The sequence below is a fragment of the Oncorhynchus tshawytscha genome, linkage group LG30 (genome assembly GCF_018296145.1).
Source record: "Oncorhynchus tshawytscha isolate Ot180627B linkage group LG30, Otsh_v2.0, whole genome shotgun sequence".
In the NCBI taxonomy this organism is placed as follows: Eukaryota; Metazoa; Chordata; class Actinopteri; order Salmoniformes; family Salmonidae; genus Oncorhynchus; species Oncorhynchus tshawytscha.
In genome coordinates this window covers 39674042-39695750 of record NC_056458.1, presented here as the reverse complement: position 1 = coordinate 39695750, position 21709 = coordinate 39674042, and the positions used below count along the sequence as shown (strand labels likewise).

Below are 21709 nucleotides of genomic sequence, written 5' to 3'. Positions count from 1 at the left end.
TCTAACCCCAAGCCCCTAACCTCTAGCCCTAGCCTCTAGGCCCTATCCCGTAACCTCTAGTCCCTAGCCTCTAACGCCTAGGCTCTAGTCCCTAGCCTCTAACCTCTAGCCCCTAGACTCTAACCTCTAGTTCCAAGCCTCTAACCCCAAGCCCCTAACCTCTAGGCCCTATCCCATAGCCTCTAAACCCTACTCCCTAACCCCTAGCCTCTAACCCCTAATCTCTAACCCCTAGCCCCTAACCCATAGGCACCAACCCCTAACCTCTAGGCCCTATCCCATAGCCTCTAACCCCTACTCCCTAACCTCTAACCCCTATCCCTAATCTCTAACCCCTAGCCCCTAACCCATAGGCACCAACCCCTAGCCTCTAGGCCCTATCCCATAGCCTCTAACCCCTACTCCCTAACCCCTAGCCTCTAACCCCTATCCCCTAATCTCTAACCCCTAGCCCCTAACCCATAGGCACCAACCCCTAACCTCTAGGCCCTATCCCATAGCCTCTAACCCCTACTCCCTAACCCCTAGCCTCTAACCCCTATCCCCTAATCTCTAACCCCTAACCCATAGGCACCAACCCCTAGCCTCTAGGCCCTATCCCATAGCCTCTAACCCCTACTCCCTAACCCCTAGCCTCTAACCCCTAATCTCTAACCCCTAGCCCCTAACCCATAGGCACCAACCCCTAACCTCTAGGCCCTATCCCATATCCTTTAGCCTCTTGGAGTTTTTTTCCCTTTTCATTAGGCTTTATTGTAGTTAATGGATGTCATGCCAGTGCTATGTATAGGTAATCATACTGCTTTCCTAATGTCCTCGTAAAATGAACCATATGTGTGTCAAGCACCATCAAACGCCATAAGCTTTGGGGTTAAATTGTTTAAAGGCATGTGTCATTATAAAAGATCAAAACACTGATTTGACTGTAGCTCCTTCTCTGCAGCTCAAATTTGCCCAGCACTAGAATACAAGGATGCTTGTAGTTCCTTTGAAAACGATGCATAACCACATGTAAAGATTGGTTGGTTCCACATTATACTCTGATTGATTGACCAGGGGAACCAGGGGATTTGCAGATAGGTCGAAAATATTCAGGTTAATACAACCTAATAATTCCATGTGGAGCGTTTGAAAATAAACACATTCATTGGACCAGCTCTGTGGCTGATTCTACAGGAATAGGATTGAAAATGTCACCAATGGTCGAGAAATAAAGTAATAAAGTGGCTGCAGATCATTTTTTATACTTTTTTAAAGAATATAATGACAGTAAAACAGTTATGCTGTGTTTGGTGAGTAGTTCGCTAAAATGGGAAGCTTTTTGTACTGCTAACATTTGCTTCCAGTCACTTTCGCTCGTTAATTCTGCAGAATCAGTAATGGCGCTGGTCCAATGAATTTGTTAATTTTCCAACGCTTCCGCATGGAATTATTACATTGTTTTAACCTTTTATCATCAACCTAGATTTGCACCAGGAAGCAGCATCGGGTCATGTGACTCGGTTCTCAAAGGGGGGGTTGCACGGGAGAAGGAAGCGTGTAGTGGAAGCTAGCTCAAGCAGAAGAGCAAACCCAGATCCTGCAGTGTTGCCGGGGTTTGCAAACAAAAGTGGCATAACCAGCTTTAACCGGATGAAGTAGACAACCTCTCAAAATGAATAATTGACGGAAACACTAAGGGCTCTATTCAATCCGCACCGTGGAAGTTCAGCTTTACAGGTTGAATATAGGCCTTAGTCTCCTACTCTGGATAACTACCACTATAATCAAAGCTTAGTGTCAGCTGTAGTTCATTTTTTGTCCATTATTTAAAATAGCTATAAAAATGGCCTCACTTTAAACGGCTGGTTCAAATGTTTACCATACTTACAGTATCCTCTGACTAATGGTATTTAAATTCAGTCAAATTACCCCATTAAGAAATGTTACGCTTCCATATAATAGATTCAGGGTGATTCTGTTTTTTAAAGCACACCATCTTCTTTACTTGAGTGTTAAATATACAGGTAACTGCCAAAATAAAGGAAACACCAACATAAAGCGTCTTAAGAGGGCATTGGGCCACCACAAGCCAGAACAGCTTCAATGCACCTTGGCATAGATTTTACAAGTGTCTGGAACTCTATTGGAGGGATTCACACCATTCTTCCATGAAAAATTCCATTATTTGGTGTTTTGTTGATGGTGGTGGAAAACGCTGTCTCAGGCGCCGCTCCTGAATCTCCCATAAGTTCCAATTGGGTTGAGATCTGGTGACTGAGATGGCCATGGCATGTGCTTTACATCGTTTTCATGCTCATCAAACCATTCAGTGACCTCTCGTGCCCTGTGGATGGGGCATTGTCATCCTATGGGGGCATGGTCATAGTAGCAGCATTGCCCAGCATTTTATACATGACCCTAAACATGATGGGATGCTAATTACTTAATTAACTCAGAAACCACACCTGTGTGGAAGCACCTGCTTTCAATATACTTTGTATCCCTCATTAAGTGTTTCCATTATTTTGGCAGTTACCTGTGAGTGTTTTAGAGATTACTGGGGCTAAATCTACTCTGCTGCATGTGGAGCCATTAAAATGATCACTACTAATTAGGCTTAACACAGTGTAGGGGTTGTCTATTTCAGTCTGTTAAGGCTCTGCTGATTCTATAGGAAGCATCAGGTTAAAAGCCCCACAAACACACGGGTAGCTTAGCTTGACAGGGGAAATAGAGCTGCCACTGCTTTACTGTTAAAATTGCACAGTGTAAAAAATAAAACAAGTCAGAATGAAACCATTTTGTACCATCTTTTTACTAGCTGTGGACGTGTGTGTGCTGGTTATATGAGAGAGCAGAATGTTGTCATTACACAAGTATGTCTGGCTGCCTCTGCACAGTGAGCGCTTTGTTTGGTGGTATTGCGGAAGACATTCTGAGGTAAAGGTAAAGAAATGGTCTCTAAAACAGACATGTAGCAGTGAGGTACACTAGCTGGGTACAGAGACAGGCAAAATGCAGCAGACACATGCAGTCAATAGATGAAACTCAGACACAGGCAATATACCTTTGAGGAAAATAGCCGGAGGAGCTTTTGTCCCAACAGGAAACAAAGAATATGTAGAATTAAAAGAGAACAACACAAAAAAGAACAAATGTAAAAAGACAAACAGAGAGAATGTCTAAAGAAAATAACACCGTAGAAGTAGGAAGGGAAGAACATACTGCCGAGACACATACAGGAGGAAGATGCAGGACTGGATATATCAAATTGTGGACCAGGTTGATCCCCAGTCAATTTTACATTTAGAGATGTGCTATATCCTTGAAACAAACTTGACATCAACGATTTAGGGATGATATTGATCCTAGTTGGGCTCAGAGCTGACCCGTTACACCAAGACAAGACAATGGCATTTTTAAGCTCAGTTAAAGGCATTTTTATCTGGAAAACACAATGAACATGGATTTGTAGTACTTTAAACGCTCAAACTACTGTATCTTCAAAAATGCTTTTTTACTGCTTTTATTTCCTGTTTATCAAACAATTAGTCCTAATGGAATAACACATCAGTTCCGCTTACATTTAACAGATTGATTATAAATACACTGTCGTTGTCTACATACACACTGTTGTTGTCTACATACAATTATTGGAACAATTACTGTACCATCATAACATTTCATAACATTGAAATAGGACATCATTATTTACTTATTCATTTTTTAATTTCCAGAAAATGGTTAAATCCTTAAACCTAAAACCCTTGAGAAATGAAAATGGTTAGACCCTTATACCCAAAAGCCATGAGAAATGAAAATGGTTAGACCCTTATACCCAAAACCCATGAGAAATGAAAATGGTTAGACCCTTACAAAAACACTTTAGAAATGAAAATGATCAGACCCTTACACCCAAAACCCATGAGAAATGAAAATGATCAGACCCTTACAAAAACACTTTAGAAATTAAAATGGTTAGACCCTTACACCCAAAACCTATGAGAAATGAAAATGGTTAGACCCTTACACCCAAAACCCATGAGAAATGAAAATGGTTAGACCCTTACACCCAAAACCCATGAGAAATGAAAATGATCAGACCCTTACACCCAAAACCCATGAGAAATGAAAATGGTTAGACCCTTACACCCAAAACCCATGAGAAATGAAAATGGTTAGACCCTTACACCCAAAACCCATGAGAAATGAAAATGATCAGACCCTTACACCCAAAACCCATGAGAAATGAAAATGGTTAGACCCTTACACCCAAAACCCATGAGAAATGAAAATGGTTAGACCCTTACACCCAAAACCCATGAGAAATGAAAATGGTTAGACCCTTACACCCAAAACCCATGAGAAATGAAAATGGTTAGACCCTTACAAAAAACACTTGAGAAATGAAAATGGTTAGACCCTTACAAAAAACACTTGAGAAATGAAAATGGTTAGACCCTTACACCCAAAACCCATGAGAAATGAAAATGGTTAGACCCTTACACCCAAAACCCATGAGAAATGAAAATGGTTAGACCCTTACAAAAACACTTGAGAAATGAAAATGGTTAGACCCTTACAAAAACACTTGAGAAATGAAAATGGTTAGACCCTTACAAAAACACTTGAGAAATGAAAATGGTTAGACCCTTACACCCAAAACACATGAGAAATGAAAATGGTTAGACCCTTACACCCAAAACCCATGAGAAATGAAAATGGTTAGACCCTTACAAAAAACACTTGAGAAATGAAAATGGTTAGACCCTTACACCCAAAACCCATGAGAAATGAAAATGGTTAGACCCTTACAAAAACACTTGAGAAATGAAAATGGTTAGACCCTTACAAAAACACTTGAGAAATGAAAATGGTTAGACCCTTACACCCAAAACCTATGAGAAATGAAAATGGTTAGACCCTTACAAAAAACACTTGAGAAATGAAAATGGTTAGACCCTTACACCCAAAACCCATGAGAAATGAAAATGGTTAGACCCTTACAAAAAACACTTGAGAAATGAAAATGGTTAGACCCTTACAAAAAACACTTGAGAAATGAAAATGGTTAGACCCTTACAAAAAACACTTGAGAAATGAAAATGGTTAGACCCTTACACCCAAAACCTATGAGAAATGAAAATGGTTAGACCCTTACAAAAACACTTGAGAAATGAAAATGGTTAGACCCTTACACCCAAAACCCATGAGAAATGAAAATGGTTAGACCCTTACAAAAACACTTGAGAAATGAAAATGGTTAGACCCTTACACCCAAAAAACCCATGAGAAATGAAAATGGTCAGACCCTTACACCCAAAACCCATGAGAAATGAAAATGGTTAGACCCTTACAAAAAACACTTGAGAAATGAAAATGGTTAGACCCTTACAAAAAACACATGAGAAATGAAAATGGTTAGACCCTTACACCCAAAACCCATGAGAAATGAAAATGGTTAGACCCTTACAAAAACACTTGAGAAATGAAAATGGTTAGACCCTTACACCCAAAACCCATGAGAAATGAAAATGATCAGACCCTTACAAAAACACTTGAGAAATGAAAATGGTTAGACCCTTACACCCAAAACCCATGAGAAATGAAAATGGTTAGACCCTTACAAAAACACTTGAGAAATGAAAATGGTTAGACCCTTACACCCAAAACACTTGAGAAATGAAAAAAACCCATGAGAAATGAAAATGGTCAGACCCTTACACCCAAAACCCATGAGAAATGAAAATGGTTAGACCCTTACAAAAACACTTGAGAAATGAAAATGGTTAGACCCTTACAAAAACACATGAGAAATGAAAATGGTTAGACCCTTACACCCAAAACCCATGAGAAATGAAAATGGTTAGACCCTTACAAAAACACTTGAGAAATGAAAATGGTTAGACCCTTACAAAAAACCCATGAGAAATGAAAATGATCAGACCCTTACAAAAACACTTGAGAAATGAAAATGGTTAGACCCTTACACCCAAAACCCATGAGAAATGAAAAAACCCTTACACCCAAAACCCATGAGAAATGAAAATGATCAGACCCTTACACCCAAAACCCATGAGAAATGAAAATGGTTAGACCCTTACACCCAAAACCCATGAGAAATGAAAATGGTTAGACCCTTACACCCAAAACCCATGAGAAATGAAAATGGTTAGACCCTTACACCCAAAACCCATGAGAAATGAAAATGATCAGACCCTTACACCCAAAACCCATGAGAAATGAAAATGGTTAGACCCTTACACCCAAAACCCATGAGAAATGAAAATGGTTAGACCCTTACACCCAAAACCCATGAGAAATGAAAATGATCAGACCCTTACAAAAACACTTGAGAAATGAAAATGGTTAGACCCTTACACCCAAAACACATGAGAAATGAAAATGGTTAGACCCTTACAAAAACACTTGAGAAATGAAAATGGTTAGACCCTTACAAAAAACACTTGAGAAATGAAAATGATCAGACCCTTACACCCAAAACCCATGAGAAATGAAAATGGTTAGACCCTTACAAAAACACTTGAGAAATGAAAATGGTTAGACCCTTACAAAAACACTTGAGAAATGAAAATGGTTAGACCCTTACAAAAAACACATGAGAAATGAAAATGGTTAGACCCTTACAAAAAACACTTGAGAAATGAAAATGGATAGACCCTTACAAAAACACTTGAGAAATGAAAATGGTTAGACCCTTACAAAAAACACTTGAGAAATGAAAATGGTTAGACCCTTACACCCAAAACCCATGAGAAATGAAAATGGATAGACCCTTACAAAAAACACTTGAGAAATGAAAATGGTTAGACCCTTACAAAAAACACTTGAGAAATGAAAATGGATAGACCCTTACAAAAACACTTGAGAAATGAAAATGGTTAGACCCTTACAAAAACACTTGAGAAATGAAAATGGTTAGACCCTTACAAAAACACATGAGAAATGAAAATGGATAGACCCTTACAAAAAACACTTGAGAAATGAAAATGGTTAGACCCTTACAAAAAACACTTGAGAAATGAAAATGGTTAGACCCTTACAAAAAACACTTGAGAAATGAAAATGGTTAGACCCTTACAAAAACACTTGAGAAATGAAAATGGTTAGACCCTTACAAAAACACATGAGAAATGAAAATGGTTAGACCCTTACACCCAAAACCCATGAGAAATGAAAATGGTCAGACCCTTACACCCAAAACCCATGAGAAATGAAAATGGTTAGACCCTTACACCCAAAACCCATGAGAAATGAAAATGGTTAGACCCTTACACCCAAAACCCATGAGAAATGAAAATGATCAGACCCTTACACCCAAAACCCATGAGAAATGAAAATGGTTAGACCCTTACAAAAAACACTTGAGAAATGAAAATGGTTAGACCCTTACACCCAAAACCCATGAGAAATGAAAATGGTTAGACCCTTACAAAAACACTTGAGAAATGAAAATGATCAGACCCTTACACCCAAAACCCATGAGAAATGAAAATGGTTAGACCCTTACACCCAAAACCCATGAGAAATGAAAATGGTTAGACCCTTACAAAAAACACTTGAGAAATGAAAATGATCAGACCCTTACACCCAAAACCCATGAGAAATGAAAATGATCAGACCCTTACACCCAAAACCCATGAGAAATGAAAATGGTTAGACCCTTACACCCAAAACCCATGAGAAATGAAAATGGTTAGACCCTTACAAAAAACACTTGAGAAATGAAAATGGTTAGACCCTTACACCCAAAACCCATGAGAAATGAAAATGGTTAGACCCTTACAAAAAACACTTTAGAAATGAAAATGGTTAGACCCTTACAAAAACACTTGAGAAATGAAAATGATCAGACCCTTACAAAAAACACTTGAGAAATGAAAATGATCAGACCCTTACAAAAACACTTGAGAAATGAAAATGGTTAGACCCTTACAAAAAACACTTTGAGAAATGAAAATGATCAGACCCTTACACCCAAAACCCATGAGAAATGAAAATGGTTAGACCCTTACAAAAAACACATGAGTAATGAAAATGATCAGACCCTTACAAAAAACACTTGAGAAATGAAAATGGTTAGACCCTTACACCCAAAACCCATGAGAAATGAAAATGGTCAGACCCTTACACCCAAAACCCATGAGAAATGAAAATGATTAGACCCTTACACCCAAAACCCATGAGAAATGAAAATGGTTAGACCCTTACACCCAAAACCCATGAGAAATGAAAATGGTCAGACCCTTACACCCAAAACCCATGAGAAATGAAAATGGTTAGACCCTTACACCCAAAACCCATGAGAAATGAAAATGATCAGACCCTTACACCCAAAACCCATGAGAAATGAAAATGGTTAGACCCTTACAAAAAACACTTGAGAAATGAAAATGGTTAGACCCTTACACCCAAAACCCATGAGAAATGAAAATGGTTAGACCCTTACAAAAAACACTTTAGAAATGAAAATGGTTAGACCCTTACAAAAACACTTGAGAAATGAAAATGGTTAGACCCTTTACAAAAAACACTTGAGAAATGAAAATGGTTAGACCCTTACAAAAAACACTTGAGAAATGAAAATGGTTAGACCCTTACAAAAAACACTTGAGAAATGAAAATGGTTAGACCCTTACACCCAAAACCCATGAGAAATGAAAATGGTTAGACCCTTACACCCAAAACCCATGAGAAATGAAAATGGTTAGACCCTTACACCCAAAACCCATGAGAAATGAAAATGGTTAGACCATTACACCCAAAAGCCATGAGAAATGAAAATGGTTAGACCCTTACAGACATCACCAATGAGAAATTAAAATGGTTAGACCCTTACACCCAAAACCTATGAGAAATGAAAATGGTTAGACCCTTACACCCAAAACCCATGAGAAATGAAAATGGTTAGACCCTTACACCCAAAACCTATGAGAAATGAAAATGGTTAGACCCAAAGACCCAAAACCTATGAGAAATGAAAACGGTTAGACCCTGACACCCAAAACCCATGAGAAATGAAAATGGTTAGACCCTTACACCCAAAACCCATGAGAAATGAAAATGGTTAGACCCTTACACCCAAAACCCATGAGAAATGAAAATGGTTAGACCCTTACACCCAAAACCCATGAGAAATGAAAATGGTTAGACCCTTACAAAAAACACTTGAGAAATGAAAATGGTTAGACCCTTACACCCAAAACCCATGAGAAATGAAAATGGTTAGACCCTTACAAAAAACCCATGAGAAATGAAAATGGTTAGACCCTTACAAAAACACTTGAGAAATGAAAATGGTTAGACCCTTACAAAAACACTTTAGAAATGAAAATGGTTAGACCCTTACAAAAACACATGAGAAATGAAAATGGTTAGACCCTTACACCCAAAACCCATGAGAAATGAAAATGGTTAGACCCTTACAAAAACACTTGAGAAATGAAAATGGTTAGACCCTTACAAAAAACACTTGAGAAATGAAAATGGTTAGACCCTTACACCCAAAACCCATGAGAAATGAAAATGGTTAGACCCTTACAAAAAACACTTGAGAAATGAAAATGGTTAGACCCTTACACCCAAAACCCATGAGAAATGAAAATGGTTAGACCCTTACACCCAAAACCCATGAGAAATGAAAATGGTTAGACCCTTACACCCAAAACCCATGAGAAATGAAAATGGTTAGACCCTTACAAAAAACACTTGAGAAATGAAAATGGTTAGACCCTTACAAAAAACACTTGAGAAATGAAAATGGTTAGACCCTTACACCCAAAACCCATGAGAAATGAAAATGGTTAGACCCTTACACCCAAAACCCATGAGAAATGAAAATGGTTAGACCCTTACACCCAAAACCCATGAGAAATGAAAATGGTTAGACCCTTACACCCAAAACCCATGAGAAATGAAAATGGTTAGACCCTTACAAAAAACACTTGAGAAATGAAAATGGTTAGACCCTTACACCCAAAACCCATGAGAAATGAAAATGGTTAGACCCTTACACTCAAAACCTATGAGTAATGAAAATGGTTAGACCCTTCCACTATAAAACCCTATGAGAAATGAAAATGGTTAGACCCTTCCACTATAAAACCCTATGAGAAATGAAAATGGTTAGACCCTTCCACTATAAAACCCTATGAGAAATGAAAATGGTTAGACCCTTCCACCCAAAACCCTATGAGAAATGAAAATGGTTAGACCCTTCCACTATAAAACCCTATGAGAAATGAAAATGGTTAGACCCTTCCACTATAAAACCCTATGAGAAATGAAAATGGTTAGACCCTTCCACTATAAAACCCTATGAGTAATGAAAATGGTTAGACCCTTCCACTATAAAACCCTATGAGAAATGAAAATGGTTAGACCCTTCCACTATAAAACCCTATGAGAAATGAAAATGGTTAGACCCTTCCACTATAAAACCCTATGAGAAATGAAAATGGTTAGACCCTTCCACTATAAAACCCTATGAGAAATGAAAATGGTTAGACCCTTACATAAAACCCTATGAGAAATGAAAATGGTTAGACCCTTCCACTATAAAACCCTATGAGAAATGAAAATGGTTAGACCCTTCCACTATAAAACCCTATGAGAAATGAAAATGGTTAGACCCTTACATAAAACCCATGAGAAATGAAAATGGTTAGACCCTTACAAAAAACCCATGAGAAATGAAAATGGTTAGACCCTTATACCCAAAACCTATGAGAAATGAAAACGGTTAGACCCAAAGACCCAAAATCTATGAGACATGAAAATGGTTAGACCCTTATACCCAAAACCTATGAGAAATGAAAACGGTTAGACCCAAAGACCCAAAATCTATGAGACATGAAAATGGTTAGACCCTTACACCCAAAACCTATGAGACATGAAAATGGTTAGACCCTTACACCCAAAACCTATGAGAAATGAAAATGGTTAGACCCTTACACCCAAAACCTATGAGAAATGAAAATGGTTAGACCCTTACAAAAAACACTTGAGAAATGAAAATGGTTAGACCCTTACACCCAAAACCCATGAGAAATGAAAATGGTTAGACCCTTACACCCAAAACCCATGAGAAATGAAAATGGTTAGACCCTTACAAAAAACACTTTAGAAATGAAAATGGTTAGACCCTTACTTGAGAAATGAAAATGGTTAAAAAACACCATGAGAAATGAAAATGGTTAGACCCTTACAAAAACACATGAGAAATGAAAATGGTTAGACCCTTACACCCAAAACCCATGAGAAATGAAAATGGTTAGACCCTTACAAAAACACTTGAGAAATGAAAATGGTTAGACCCTTACAAAAAACACTTGAGAAATGAAAATGGTTAGACCCTTACACCCAAAACCCATGAGAAATGAAAATGGTTAGACCCTTACAAAAAACACTTGAGAAATGAAAATGGTTAGACCCTTACACCCAAAACCCATGAGAAATGAAAATGGTTAGACCCTTACACCCCAAAACCCATGAGAAATGAAAATGGTTAGACCCTTACACCCAAAACCCATGAGAAATGAAAATGGTTAGACCCTTACAAAAAACACTTGAGAAATGAAAATGGTTAGATCCTTACAAAAACACTTGAGAAATGAAAATGGTTAGACCCTTACACCCAAAACCCATGAGAAATGAAAATGGTTAGACCCTTACACCCAAAACCCATGAGAAATGAAAATGGTTAGACCCTTACACCCAAAACCCATGAGAAATGAAAATGGTTAGACCCTTACACCCAAAACCCATGAGAAATGAAAATGGTTAGACCCTTATACACAAAACCCATGAGAAATGAAAATGGTTAGACCCTTACACCCAAAACCCATGAGAAATGAAAATGGTTAGACCCTTACACTCAAAACCTATGAGAAATGAAAATGGTTCGTCCCTTACACTCAAAACCTATGAGTAATGAAAATGGTTAGACCCTTCCACTATAAAACCCTATGAGAAATGAAAATGGTTAGACCCTTCCACTATAAAACCCTATGAGAAATGAAAATGGTTAGACCCTTCCACTATAAAACCCTATGAGAAATGAAAATGGTTAGACCCTTCCACTATAAAACCCTATGAGAAATGAAAATGGTTAGACCCTTCCACTATAAAACCCTATGAGAAATGAAAATGGTTAGACCCTTCCACTATAAAACCCTATGAGTAATGAAAATGGTTAGACCCTTCCACTATAAAACCCTATGAGAAATGAAAATGGTTAGACCCTTCCACTATAAAACCCTATGAGAAATGAAAATGGTTAGACCCTTCCACTATAAAACCCTATGAGAAATGACAATGGTTAGACCCTTCCACTATAAAACCCTATGAGTAATGAAAATGGTTAGACCCTTCCACTATAAAACCCTATGAGTAATGAAAATGGTTAGACCCTTCCACTATAAAACCCTATGAGTAATGAAAATGGTTAGACCCTTCCACTATAAAACCCTATGAGAAATGAAAATGGTTAGACCCTTCCACTATAAAACCCTATGAGTAATGAAAATGGTTAGACCCTTCCACTATAAAACCCTATGAGAAATGAAAATGGTTAGACCCTTCCACTATAAAACCCTATGAGAAATGAAAATGGTTAGACCCTTACACCCAAAACCCATGAGAAATGAAAATGGTTAGACCCTTACACCCAAAACCCATGAGAAATGAAAATGGTTAGACCCTTACACCCAAAACCCATGAGAAATGAAAATGGTTAGACCATTACACCCAAAACCCATGAGAAATGAAAATGGTTAGACCCTTACACCCAAAACCCATGAGAAATGAAAATGGTTAGACCCTTACAAAAAACACTTGAGAAATGAAAATGGTTAGACCCTTACACCCAAAACCCATGAGAAATGAAAATGGTTAGACCCTTACACCCAAAACCCATGAGAAATGAAAATGGTTAGACCCTTACACCCAAAACCCATGAGAAATGAAAATGGTTAGACCCTTACAAAAAACACTTGAGAAATGAAAATGGGTTAGACCCTTACACCCAAAACCCATGAGAAATGAAAATGGTTAGACCCTTACACCCAAAACCCATGAGAAATGAAAATGGTTAGACCCTTACACCCAAAACCCATGAGAAATGAAAATGGTTAGACCCTTACAAAAAACACTTGAGAAATGAAAATGGTTAGACCCTTACACCCAAAACCCATGAGAAATGAAAATGGTTAGACCCTTACACCCAAAACCCATGAGAAATGAAAATGGTTAGACCCTTACACCCAAAACCCATGAGAAATGAAAATGGTTAGACCCTTACACAAAAACACTTGAGAAATGAAAATGGTTAGACCCTTACAAAAAACACTTGAGAAATGAAAATGGTTAGACCCTTACAAAAACACTTGAGAAATGAAAATGGTTAGACCCTTACAAAAACACTTGAGAAATGAAAATGGTTAGACCCTTACAAAAACACTTGAGAAATGAAAATGGATAACCCTTACAAAAACACTTGAGAAATGAAAATGGTTAGACCCTTACAAAAAACACTTGAGAAATGAAAATGGTTAGACCCTTACAAAAAACACTTGAGAAATGAAAATGGTTAGACCCTTACACCCAAAACCCATGAGAAATGAAAAAGACCCTTACAAAAAACACTTGAGAAATGAAAATGGTTAGACCCTTACACCCAAAACCCATGAGAAATGAAAATGGTTAGACCCTTACAAAAAACACTTGAGAAATGAAAATGGTTAGACCCTTACAAAAAACACTTGAGAAATGAAAATGGTTAGACCCTTACACCCAAAACCCATGAGAAATGAAAATGGTTAGACCCTTACACCCAAAACCCATGAGAAATGAAAATGGTTAGACCCTTACACCCAAAACCCATGAGAAATGAAAATGGTTAGACCCTTACACCCAAAACCCATGAGAAATGAAAATGGTTAGACCCTTACAAAAAACACTTGAGAAATGAAAATGGTTAGACCCTTACACCCAAAACCCATGAGAAATGAAAATGGTTAGTCCCTTACACTCAAAAACCTATGAGTAATGAAAATGGTTAGACCCTTCCACTATAAAACCCTATGAGTAATGAAAATGGTTAGACCCTTCCACTATAAAACCCTATGAGAAATGAAAATGGTTAGACCCTTCCACTATAAAACCCTATGAGAAATGAAAATGGTTAGACCCTTCCACTATAAAACCCTATGAGAAATGAAAATGGTTAGACCCTTCCACTATAAAACCCTATGAGAAATGAAAATGGTTAGACCCTTCCACTATAAAACCCTATGAGAAATGAAAATGGTTAGACCCTTCCACTATAAAACCCTATGAGTAATGAAAATGGTTAGACCCTTCCACTATAAAACCCTATGAGAAATGAAAATGGTTAGACCCTTCCACTATAAAACCCTATGAGAAATGAAAATGGTTAGACCCTTCCACTATAAAACCCTATGAGAAATGACAATGGTTAGACCCTTCCACTATAAAACCCTATGAGTAATGAAAATGGTTAGACCCTTCCACTATAAAACCCTATGAGTAATGAAAATGGTTAGACCCTTCCACTATAAAACCCTATGAGTAATGAAAATGGTTAGACCCTTCCACTATAAAACCCTATGAGAAATGAAAATGGTTAGACCCTTACACCCAAAACCCATGAGAAATGAAAATGGTTAGACCCTTACACTCAAAACCTATGAGAAATGAAAATGGTTCGTCCCTTACACTCAAAACCTATGAGTAATGAAAATGGTTAGACCCTTCCACTATAAAACCCTATGAGAAATGAAAATGGTTAGATCCTTACACTCAAAACCTCACAGAAATTAAACTGGTTAGAACCTTACACCGAAAACCTATGGGAAATTAAAATGGAAGGACCATTATACCCAAAACCTATGATAAACGAAAATAGTTAGACCCTTACACTATAAAAAACCTATGAGAAATGAAAATGGATATACCATTACACCCAAAACCTACAATAAATGAAACTGGTTAGATCCTTACATCACAAAAACCTATGAGAAATTAAAATGGTTAGACCCTTAGACCAAAAACCTATGAGAAATTAAAATGGAAGGACCATTATACATAAAACCTACGAGAAATGAATCTGGTTAGACCCTTACAACACACAAAACCTATGAGTGTCACGCTCTGACCTTAGAGAGCTGTTGTATTTCTCTATTTGATGAGGTCAGGGTGTGAGGTGGGGTGGGCATTCGATGTTTTGTATTTCTTTGGTTTTGGCCGAGTGTGGTTCCCAATCAGACGCAGCTGTCTATCGTTGTCTCTGATTGGGAATCATACTTAGGTAGCTTGTTTTCCCACCTATGTTGTGGGATCTTGTTTTTTGTTAGCTCTGTGAAGCCGGGCAGAACGTGACCTTCATTATTCTTTTTGTTGTTTTTGTTTGGTGTTCTGAGTATTAAAGATCATGAACACTTACCAGGCTGCACCTTGGTCTACTTCTTCAGACGAACGTCAAAGAAGATCCCACCACAAAAGGACCAAGCAGCGTTTTCTGGAGGAGTGGACATGGGAGGAGATACTGGAAGGCAAGGGACCGTGGGCACAGGCTGGAGAATATCGCCGTCCTAAGGAGGAGCTGGCATGAGTTGGCATGACGGGCACACGGGGAGATTGGCGGAGTCAGGTTATAGACCTGAGCCAACTCCCCGTGCTTACCGCGGGGAGCGAGTGACCGGGCAGGCACCGTGTTATGCGGTAAAGCGCACGGTGTCGCCAGGGCGCGTGCACAGCCCGGTGCGCTCGGAGCCAGCTCTCCTCAAGTGCCACACTAGAATGGGCATCCAGTCAGGGCGGATTGTGCCAGCTCAGCGCTCTTGGTCTCCGGTGCGCCGTTTCGGCCCAGGGTATCCTGCGCCAGCTCTGCGCACTGTGTCTCCGGTGTGCTGTGACAGCTCAGTGTGTCCTGTGCCTGCGCTCCGCAACTGCCGGGCTAAATTGGGCATTCAGCCACGAGGAGCGGTGAGAGTTGTAAGCACCAGATCTCCAGCTCCCACACAGCCCGGTTCAACCTGTGCCTGCGCTCTGGAGGTGCCGTGCTAAAGTGGGCATTCAGCCTGGAAGAGTGGTGCCAAGGATAGGCACCAGATCTACAGTGCTCCCCCACAGTCCGGTGCATCCTGTGCCTGCTCCATGGGTCTCCAGTCCGGAGCCTCCGGCGACAGTCCCCAGTCCGGGGCCTGCAGTGAGGGTCCCCAGTCCGGGGCCTGCACCGAGGGTCCCCAGTCCGGGGCCTGCAGCGAGGGTCCCCAGTCCGGGGCCTGCGGCGAGGGTCCCCATTCCGGGGCCTGCGGCGAGGGTCCCTAGTCCGGGGCCTGCGGCGAGGGTCCCCAGTCCGGGGCCTGCGGCGAGGGTCCCCAGTCCGGGGCCGGCGACGATGGTCCCCGCACCAGAGGCGCCACCAAAGTGGGGGGAGCCAGAGGCGGAGCGGGGTCCATGCCCTGAACCGCCGCCAAGGGTAGATGCCCACCCGGACCCTCCCCATAGGTTCAGGTTTGCGGCCGGGAATCCGCACCTTTGGGGGGGGGTACTGTCACGCCATGACCTTAGAGAGACGTTTTATTTCTCTATTTGGTGAGGTCAGGGTGTGAGGTGGGGTGGGTATTCTATGTTTTGTATTTCTCTGGTTTTGGCCGAGTGTGGTTCCCAATCAGAGGCAGCTGTCTATCGTTGTCTCTGATTGGGAATCATACTTAGGTAGCCTGTTTTCCCACCTATGTTGTGGGATCTTGTTTTTTGTTAGCTCTGTGAAGCCGGGCAGAACGTGACGTTCGTTATTCCTTTTGTTGTTTTTGTTTGGTGTTCTGAGTATTAAAGATCATGAACGCTTACCACTCTGCACCTTGGTCTACTTCTTCAGAACCTATGAGAAAAAAAAACGGATAGTCCCTAACACCCAAAACCTATGAGAAATTAAAACAGTTAGACACTTATACCCAAAACCCATGAGAATTAAAAAATGTTAGACACTTAAACCCATAATACATTAAAATGGTCAGACCCATAGACCAAAAACCTATGAGAAATGAAAATGGATAGACCCTTACACGCAAAACCTATGAGAAATGAAAATGGTTAGACCCTTACATGCAAAACCTATGAGAAATGAAAATGGTTAGACCCTTACACGCAAAACCTATGAGAAATGAAAATGGTTAGACCCTTACATGCAAAACCTATGAGAAATGAAAATGGTTAGACCCTTACACTCAAAACCTATGAGAAATTAAAATGGATAGACCCTTATACCTAAAAAGCCATGAGAAATAAAAATGGTTAGACCCTTACAGACAATTCCTATAAGAAATGAAAACGGTCAGACCCTAACAACCAAAATCTATGAGACATGAAAACAGGTTAGACCCACAGACCCAAAATCTATGAGAAATTAAAATGGTTAGACCCTGACACCAAAAACCCCAAATAAATGAAAACGGTTAGGCCATTACACCCAAAAGCCATGAGAAATGAAAATGGTTAGACCCTTACAGACAAAACCCATGAGAAATGAAAATGGTTAGACCCTTACACCCAAAACCCATGAGAAATGAAAATGGTTAGACCCTTACATGCAAAAGCCATGAGAAATGAAAATGGTTAGACCCTGACACCAAAAACCCCAAATAAATGAAAATGGTTAGACCCTTACATGCAAAAGCCATGAGAAATGAAAATGGTTAGACCCTTACAGACAATACCAATGAGAAATTAAAATGGTTAGACCCTTATACCCAAAACCTATGAGAAATGAAAACGGTTAGACCCAAAGACCCAAAATCTATGAGACATGAAAATGGTTAGACCCTTACACCCAAAACCTATGAGAATTTAAAATATGTTATTTCCTCGATTTCCTTTTTTATTCATGAAGATCAAAAGGATCTGAGTCAAAGGCTTCTGCATCACAACTTGGCAGACCATGTGAAGAACCTCATTTAGAACAACCCCTTAGAGAAAGCAAACTGGCATTACACCTTCAGATCGTCAAAACTCATTCACCCAGCACACATTTATATCCAAAAGCAAATCTTACTTACAGAGAAGCTGAAACTGGAGCACTCCACAGCCTGTTAAGTACCTAGCTAGCTAACTCTGGTGCTTTTACTATAGCCGTCATGATGTTGTGGGGATTTAAAGCCCCGACACCTTCTGGTCATGTGACGAGGTTTTAAAATAGTACTGCACAGCTGTGGTATGGGTTAAGGACAGGTTCTATGTCTCTCGTAGACTGCATGGCACGAGGTGGCCTCACAATGACTGCTCCCATCAGAGAACCTAGTAGTAGTAGGCTTTGCATTACAGTGACACAGTAATACAGTGATTGGCGAGGCTTTCAGAGACGGGAAATAACTCCGTGTTTGGAGAGTGTTGTAATCCCCACCCCTTGACCTGGCCTATTCCCAATATAAACACATTCTCACAGGTAAGGTCAACATTCTTTGCAAACACATTAAGCTCAAAATGTGTCTGACATTTATCTCAGCTATTCTGACCATTTTATCTTCACTACTTGAGAAGAGTCATTGTGTGCCCACTTTGTTTTGGACAAACGACTCACCGGGTTTTTCTTCTTCTTGTCCTTTTTTGTGCTTGGCTTCCTGTTGCTTACAAAGTAGTGCAGTGTTCCGTATTCTATCAGCGCGGCAAAGACGAAGATGAAGCATACGGACACAAAGAGGTCCATGGCCGTCACGTAGGACACCTTAGGCAGCGACTTCCTGGCTATGGTACTCAGCGTAGTCATGGTCAGCACAGTGGTGATGCCTGTCAATAGACCAGATGGCCAAGAGGGTCAGACGAGGGTACAGAAAGGGTATAGCAACAAAAGATAACAGTATGCCATTCTTAGATGGGTTTGATTTTAGGACTTGGAGAGTTGGTGCAGTGGAGGCAATAAAAAATGTAGGATATGTCGGAGACTAACAAAATAGAGTTGTAAGAGTGGTTCAGAGTATATATATATATTTAATATATATATAATTATTTGATTGACCTCCCTAGTCTCAGAGACGTGAGAAAAAAACTGACCAAAAATTCAAAGAAACTTTCTGTACAAATATATATTCACAGAGATGATTGGAATGGAGCAATCTCAGACTGGTTGAACAAAATACAATATGTATGATACACAGTGGGGATGTTTGAACTATTTTAGCATGCTGCACACATCTATTTTGAAGAGAGCTTCCTATTTGATCCTTATGGGTCTTAAATGAATGACATACTTTATGTGTGTGAGCTGGGTTATGCCTAAGTGCTTTCTCTGGTAATGTAACATATCTAACAGATATAGTATATTTCCCATAATACTACTCCAACAAATGAAAGGAATCCGAGGAAACGGTATCATTAAGAATAGTGATTAGAAATCAAGGCATAGTATTCAAGTACTGGATTACACAAAACTAAAGGATTATGAAATGCTGTTAAATTGCAAACACTTGACACATTATGACGTACAGTTGCCCCATAAGGGACGGCGTAGCAACCAACTGTTGTGGTCCCTTGATCCACAACATACACAATATATCACAATATATACAACATTATGTGGACACCCCTTCAAATTAGTGGATTCAGCTGTTTCAGCCACACCCGTTGTTGACAAGTGCATAAAATTGAACACACAGCCATCCAATTTCCATAGACAAACATTGGCAGTATAATATTGTTACTAGAGGTCAGAAACTTTCAACGTGGCACCGTCATAGGATGCCACCTTTCCAACAAGTCCATTCATAAAATTTCTGCTCTGCTAGAGCTGCCCCGGTCAACTGTAAGTGCTGTTCTTGTAAAGTGGAAATGTCTAGGAGCAACAACGGCTCAGCCGCGAAGTGGTAGGCCACACAAGTTCACCGAACAGGACCGTAGAGTGCTGAAGTGCGTAAAAATCGTTTGTCCTCAGATGCAATACTCACTACCGAGTTCCAAACTGCTTCAGGAAGCAATGTCATCACAACAACTGTTCGTCGGGAGCTTCATGAAATGGGTTTCCATGGCCAAGCAGCCGCATACAAGCCTAACATCACAATGCACAATGCCAAGCGTGGAAATGCATTCTCTGGAGTGATGAATCACGCAGTCCGACGGACATATCTGGATTTGGCGGATGCCGGGAGAACGCTACCTGCCTCAATGCATAGTGACAACTGTAAAGTTTGGTGGAGGAGGAATAATGGTCTGGGGTTGTTTTTCATGGTTCTACATGGCACCTCAGTAGTGTTCTTGTGGCTGAATGGAAGCAAGTCCCCGCAGCAATGTTCCAACATCTAGTAGAAAGCCTTCCCAGGAGAGTGGAGGCTGTTAAAGCAGCAAAGGGGGGACCAACTCCATATTAATGCCCGAGATTTTAGAATGAAATGTTCGACAAGCAGGTGTCCACATACTTTTGGTCATGTAGTGTATCTCTTCTTTCAAGTTCAGCCTTACCACCAGCCATCTGGGGCAAAGGGATCAGTGTTCATTTTGGCAGCTATTTTATATTTAGTTTTAGTCTTAAAATATATTTGAGCCTTAGTCACACTTTGGTCATTTTATCCATCATTAGTTTCAGTTATTATCAATTGACTAAAACTCCGGACAATTTTAGTCAGTGCATTTTTCCACCATTAAATAATTAATATTTACCTCTAACTTCCATCATGTGCACATTCAGATAGCCGTGTCCAACTAGGCCTACTATCCCTATATACAACTGGCACATTGCTATTGTGGAAGATTGTAACCAATGCCAGCCAACATTTACTATATAGGCTACAAAGCCTTGGATACAGGTTAAACAATTTATGTATAGGCATACAGCTCTTTTCTCCCAATCATAACCAATGAGAGAATCGCATTCCGTATTCTGCAAAGGCATGCATGCGTATGATTGGACAATACAGATGAAAAGCAGCTTCATGTCAAATTGAATGTCCATGAGTCTTTTTGTCAACTAAAAATGAAAACTCATTTTTTACAGTAATAAATTCAGGACCCTGTCTTTCAAAGATAATTTGTAAAAATGCAAATAACTTCACAGATCTTCATTGTAAATGTTCAATGAACCATAAACAGTTAATGAACATGCACCTGTGGAATGGTCGTTAAGACACTAACAGCTTATAGACGGTAGGCAATTAAGGCCACAGTTATGAAAAGTTAGGACACTAAAGAGGCCTTTCTACTGACTCTGTGAAAAACACCAAAAGAAAGATGCCCAGGGTCCCTGCTCATTTGCGTGAACGTGCCTTAGGCATGCTGTAAGGAGGCATGAGGACTGCAGATGTGGCCAGGGCAATAAATTGCAATGTCCGTACTGTGAGACACCTATGACAGCACTACAGGTAGACAGGACGTGTAACAACACCTGCATAGGATTGGCACATCCGAACATCACACCTGCGGGACAGGTACAGGATGGCAACAACAACTGCCCGAGTTACACCAGGAACGCACAATCCCTCCATCAGTGCTCAGACTGTCCGCAATAGGCTGAGAGAGGCTGGACTGGGGGCTTGTAGGCCTGTTGTAAGGCAGGTCCTCACCAGAAAACACCGGCAACAATGTCGCCTATGGGCACAAACCCACAGTGGCTGGACCAGACAGGGCAAAAAGTGCTCTTCACTGACGAGTCGCGGTTTTGTCTCACCAGGGGTGATGGTCGGATTCGGGTTTATCGTCG

General features: G+C 40.0%; 1 protein-coding gene across 1 annotated transcript in view; it reads right to left on the bottom strand.

Moving 5' to 3' along the window:
• The window catches only part of LOC112228318 (gamma-aminobutyric acid receptor subunit gamma-2), an 84141-nt gene that overhangs the window by 1975 nt on the left and 60457 nt on the right, over window positions 1-21709 (bottom strand). The window contains exons 8-9 of the mRNA XM_042309604.1: window positions 18605-18810; window positions 3050-3073 (exon numbers count right to left, since the gene is read on the bottom strand). Coding sequence (XP_042165538.1) covers window positions 3050-3073; window positions 18605-18810 — 230 coding nt within the window. The remainder of the gene's footprint in view (window positions 1-3049; window positions 3074-18604; window positions 18811-21709) is intronic.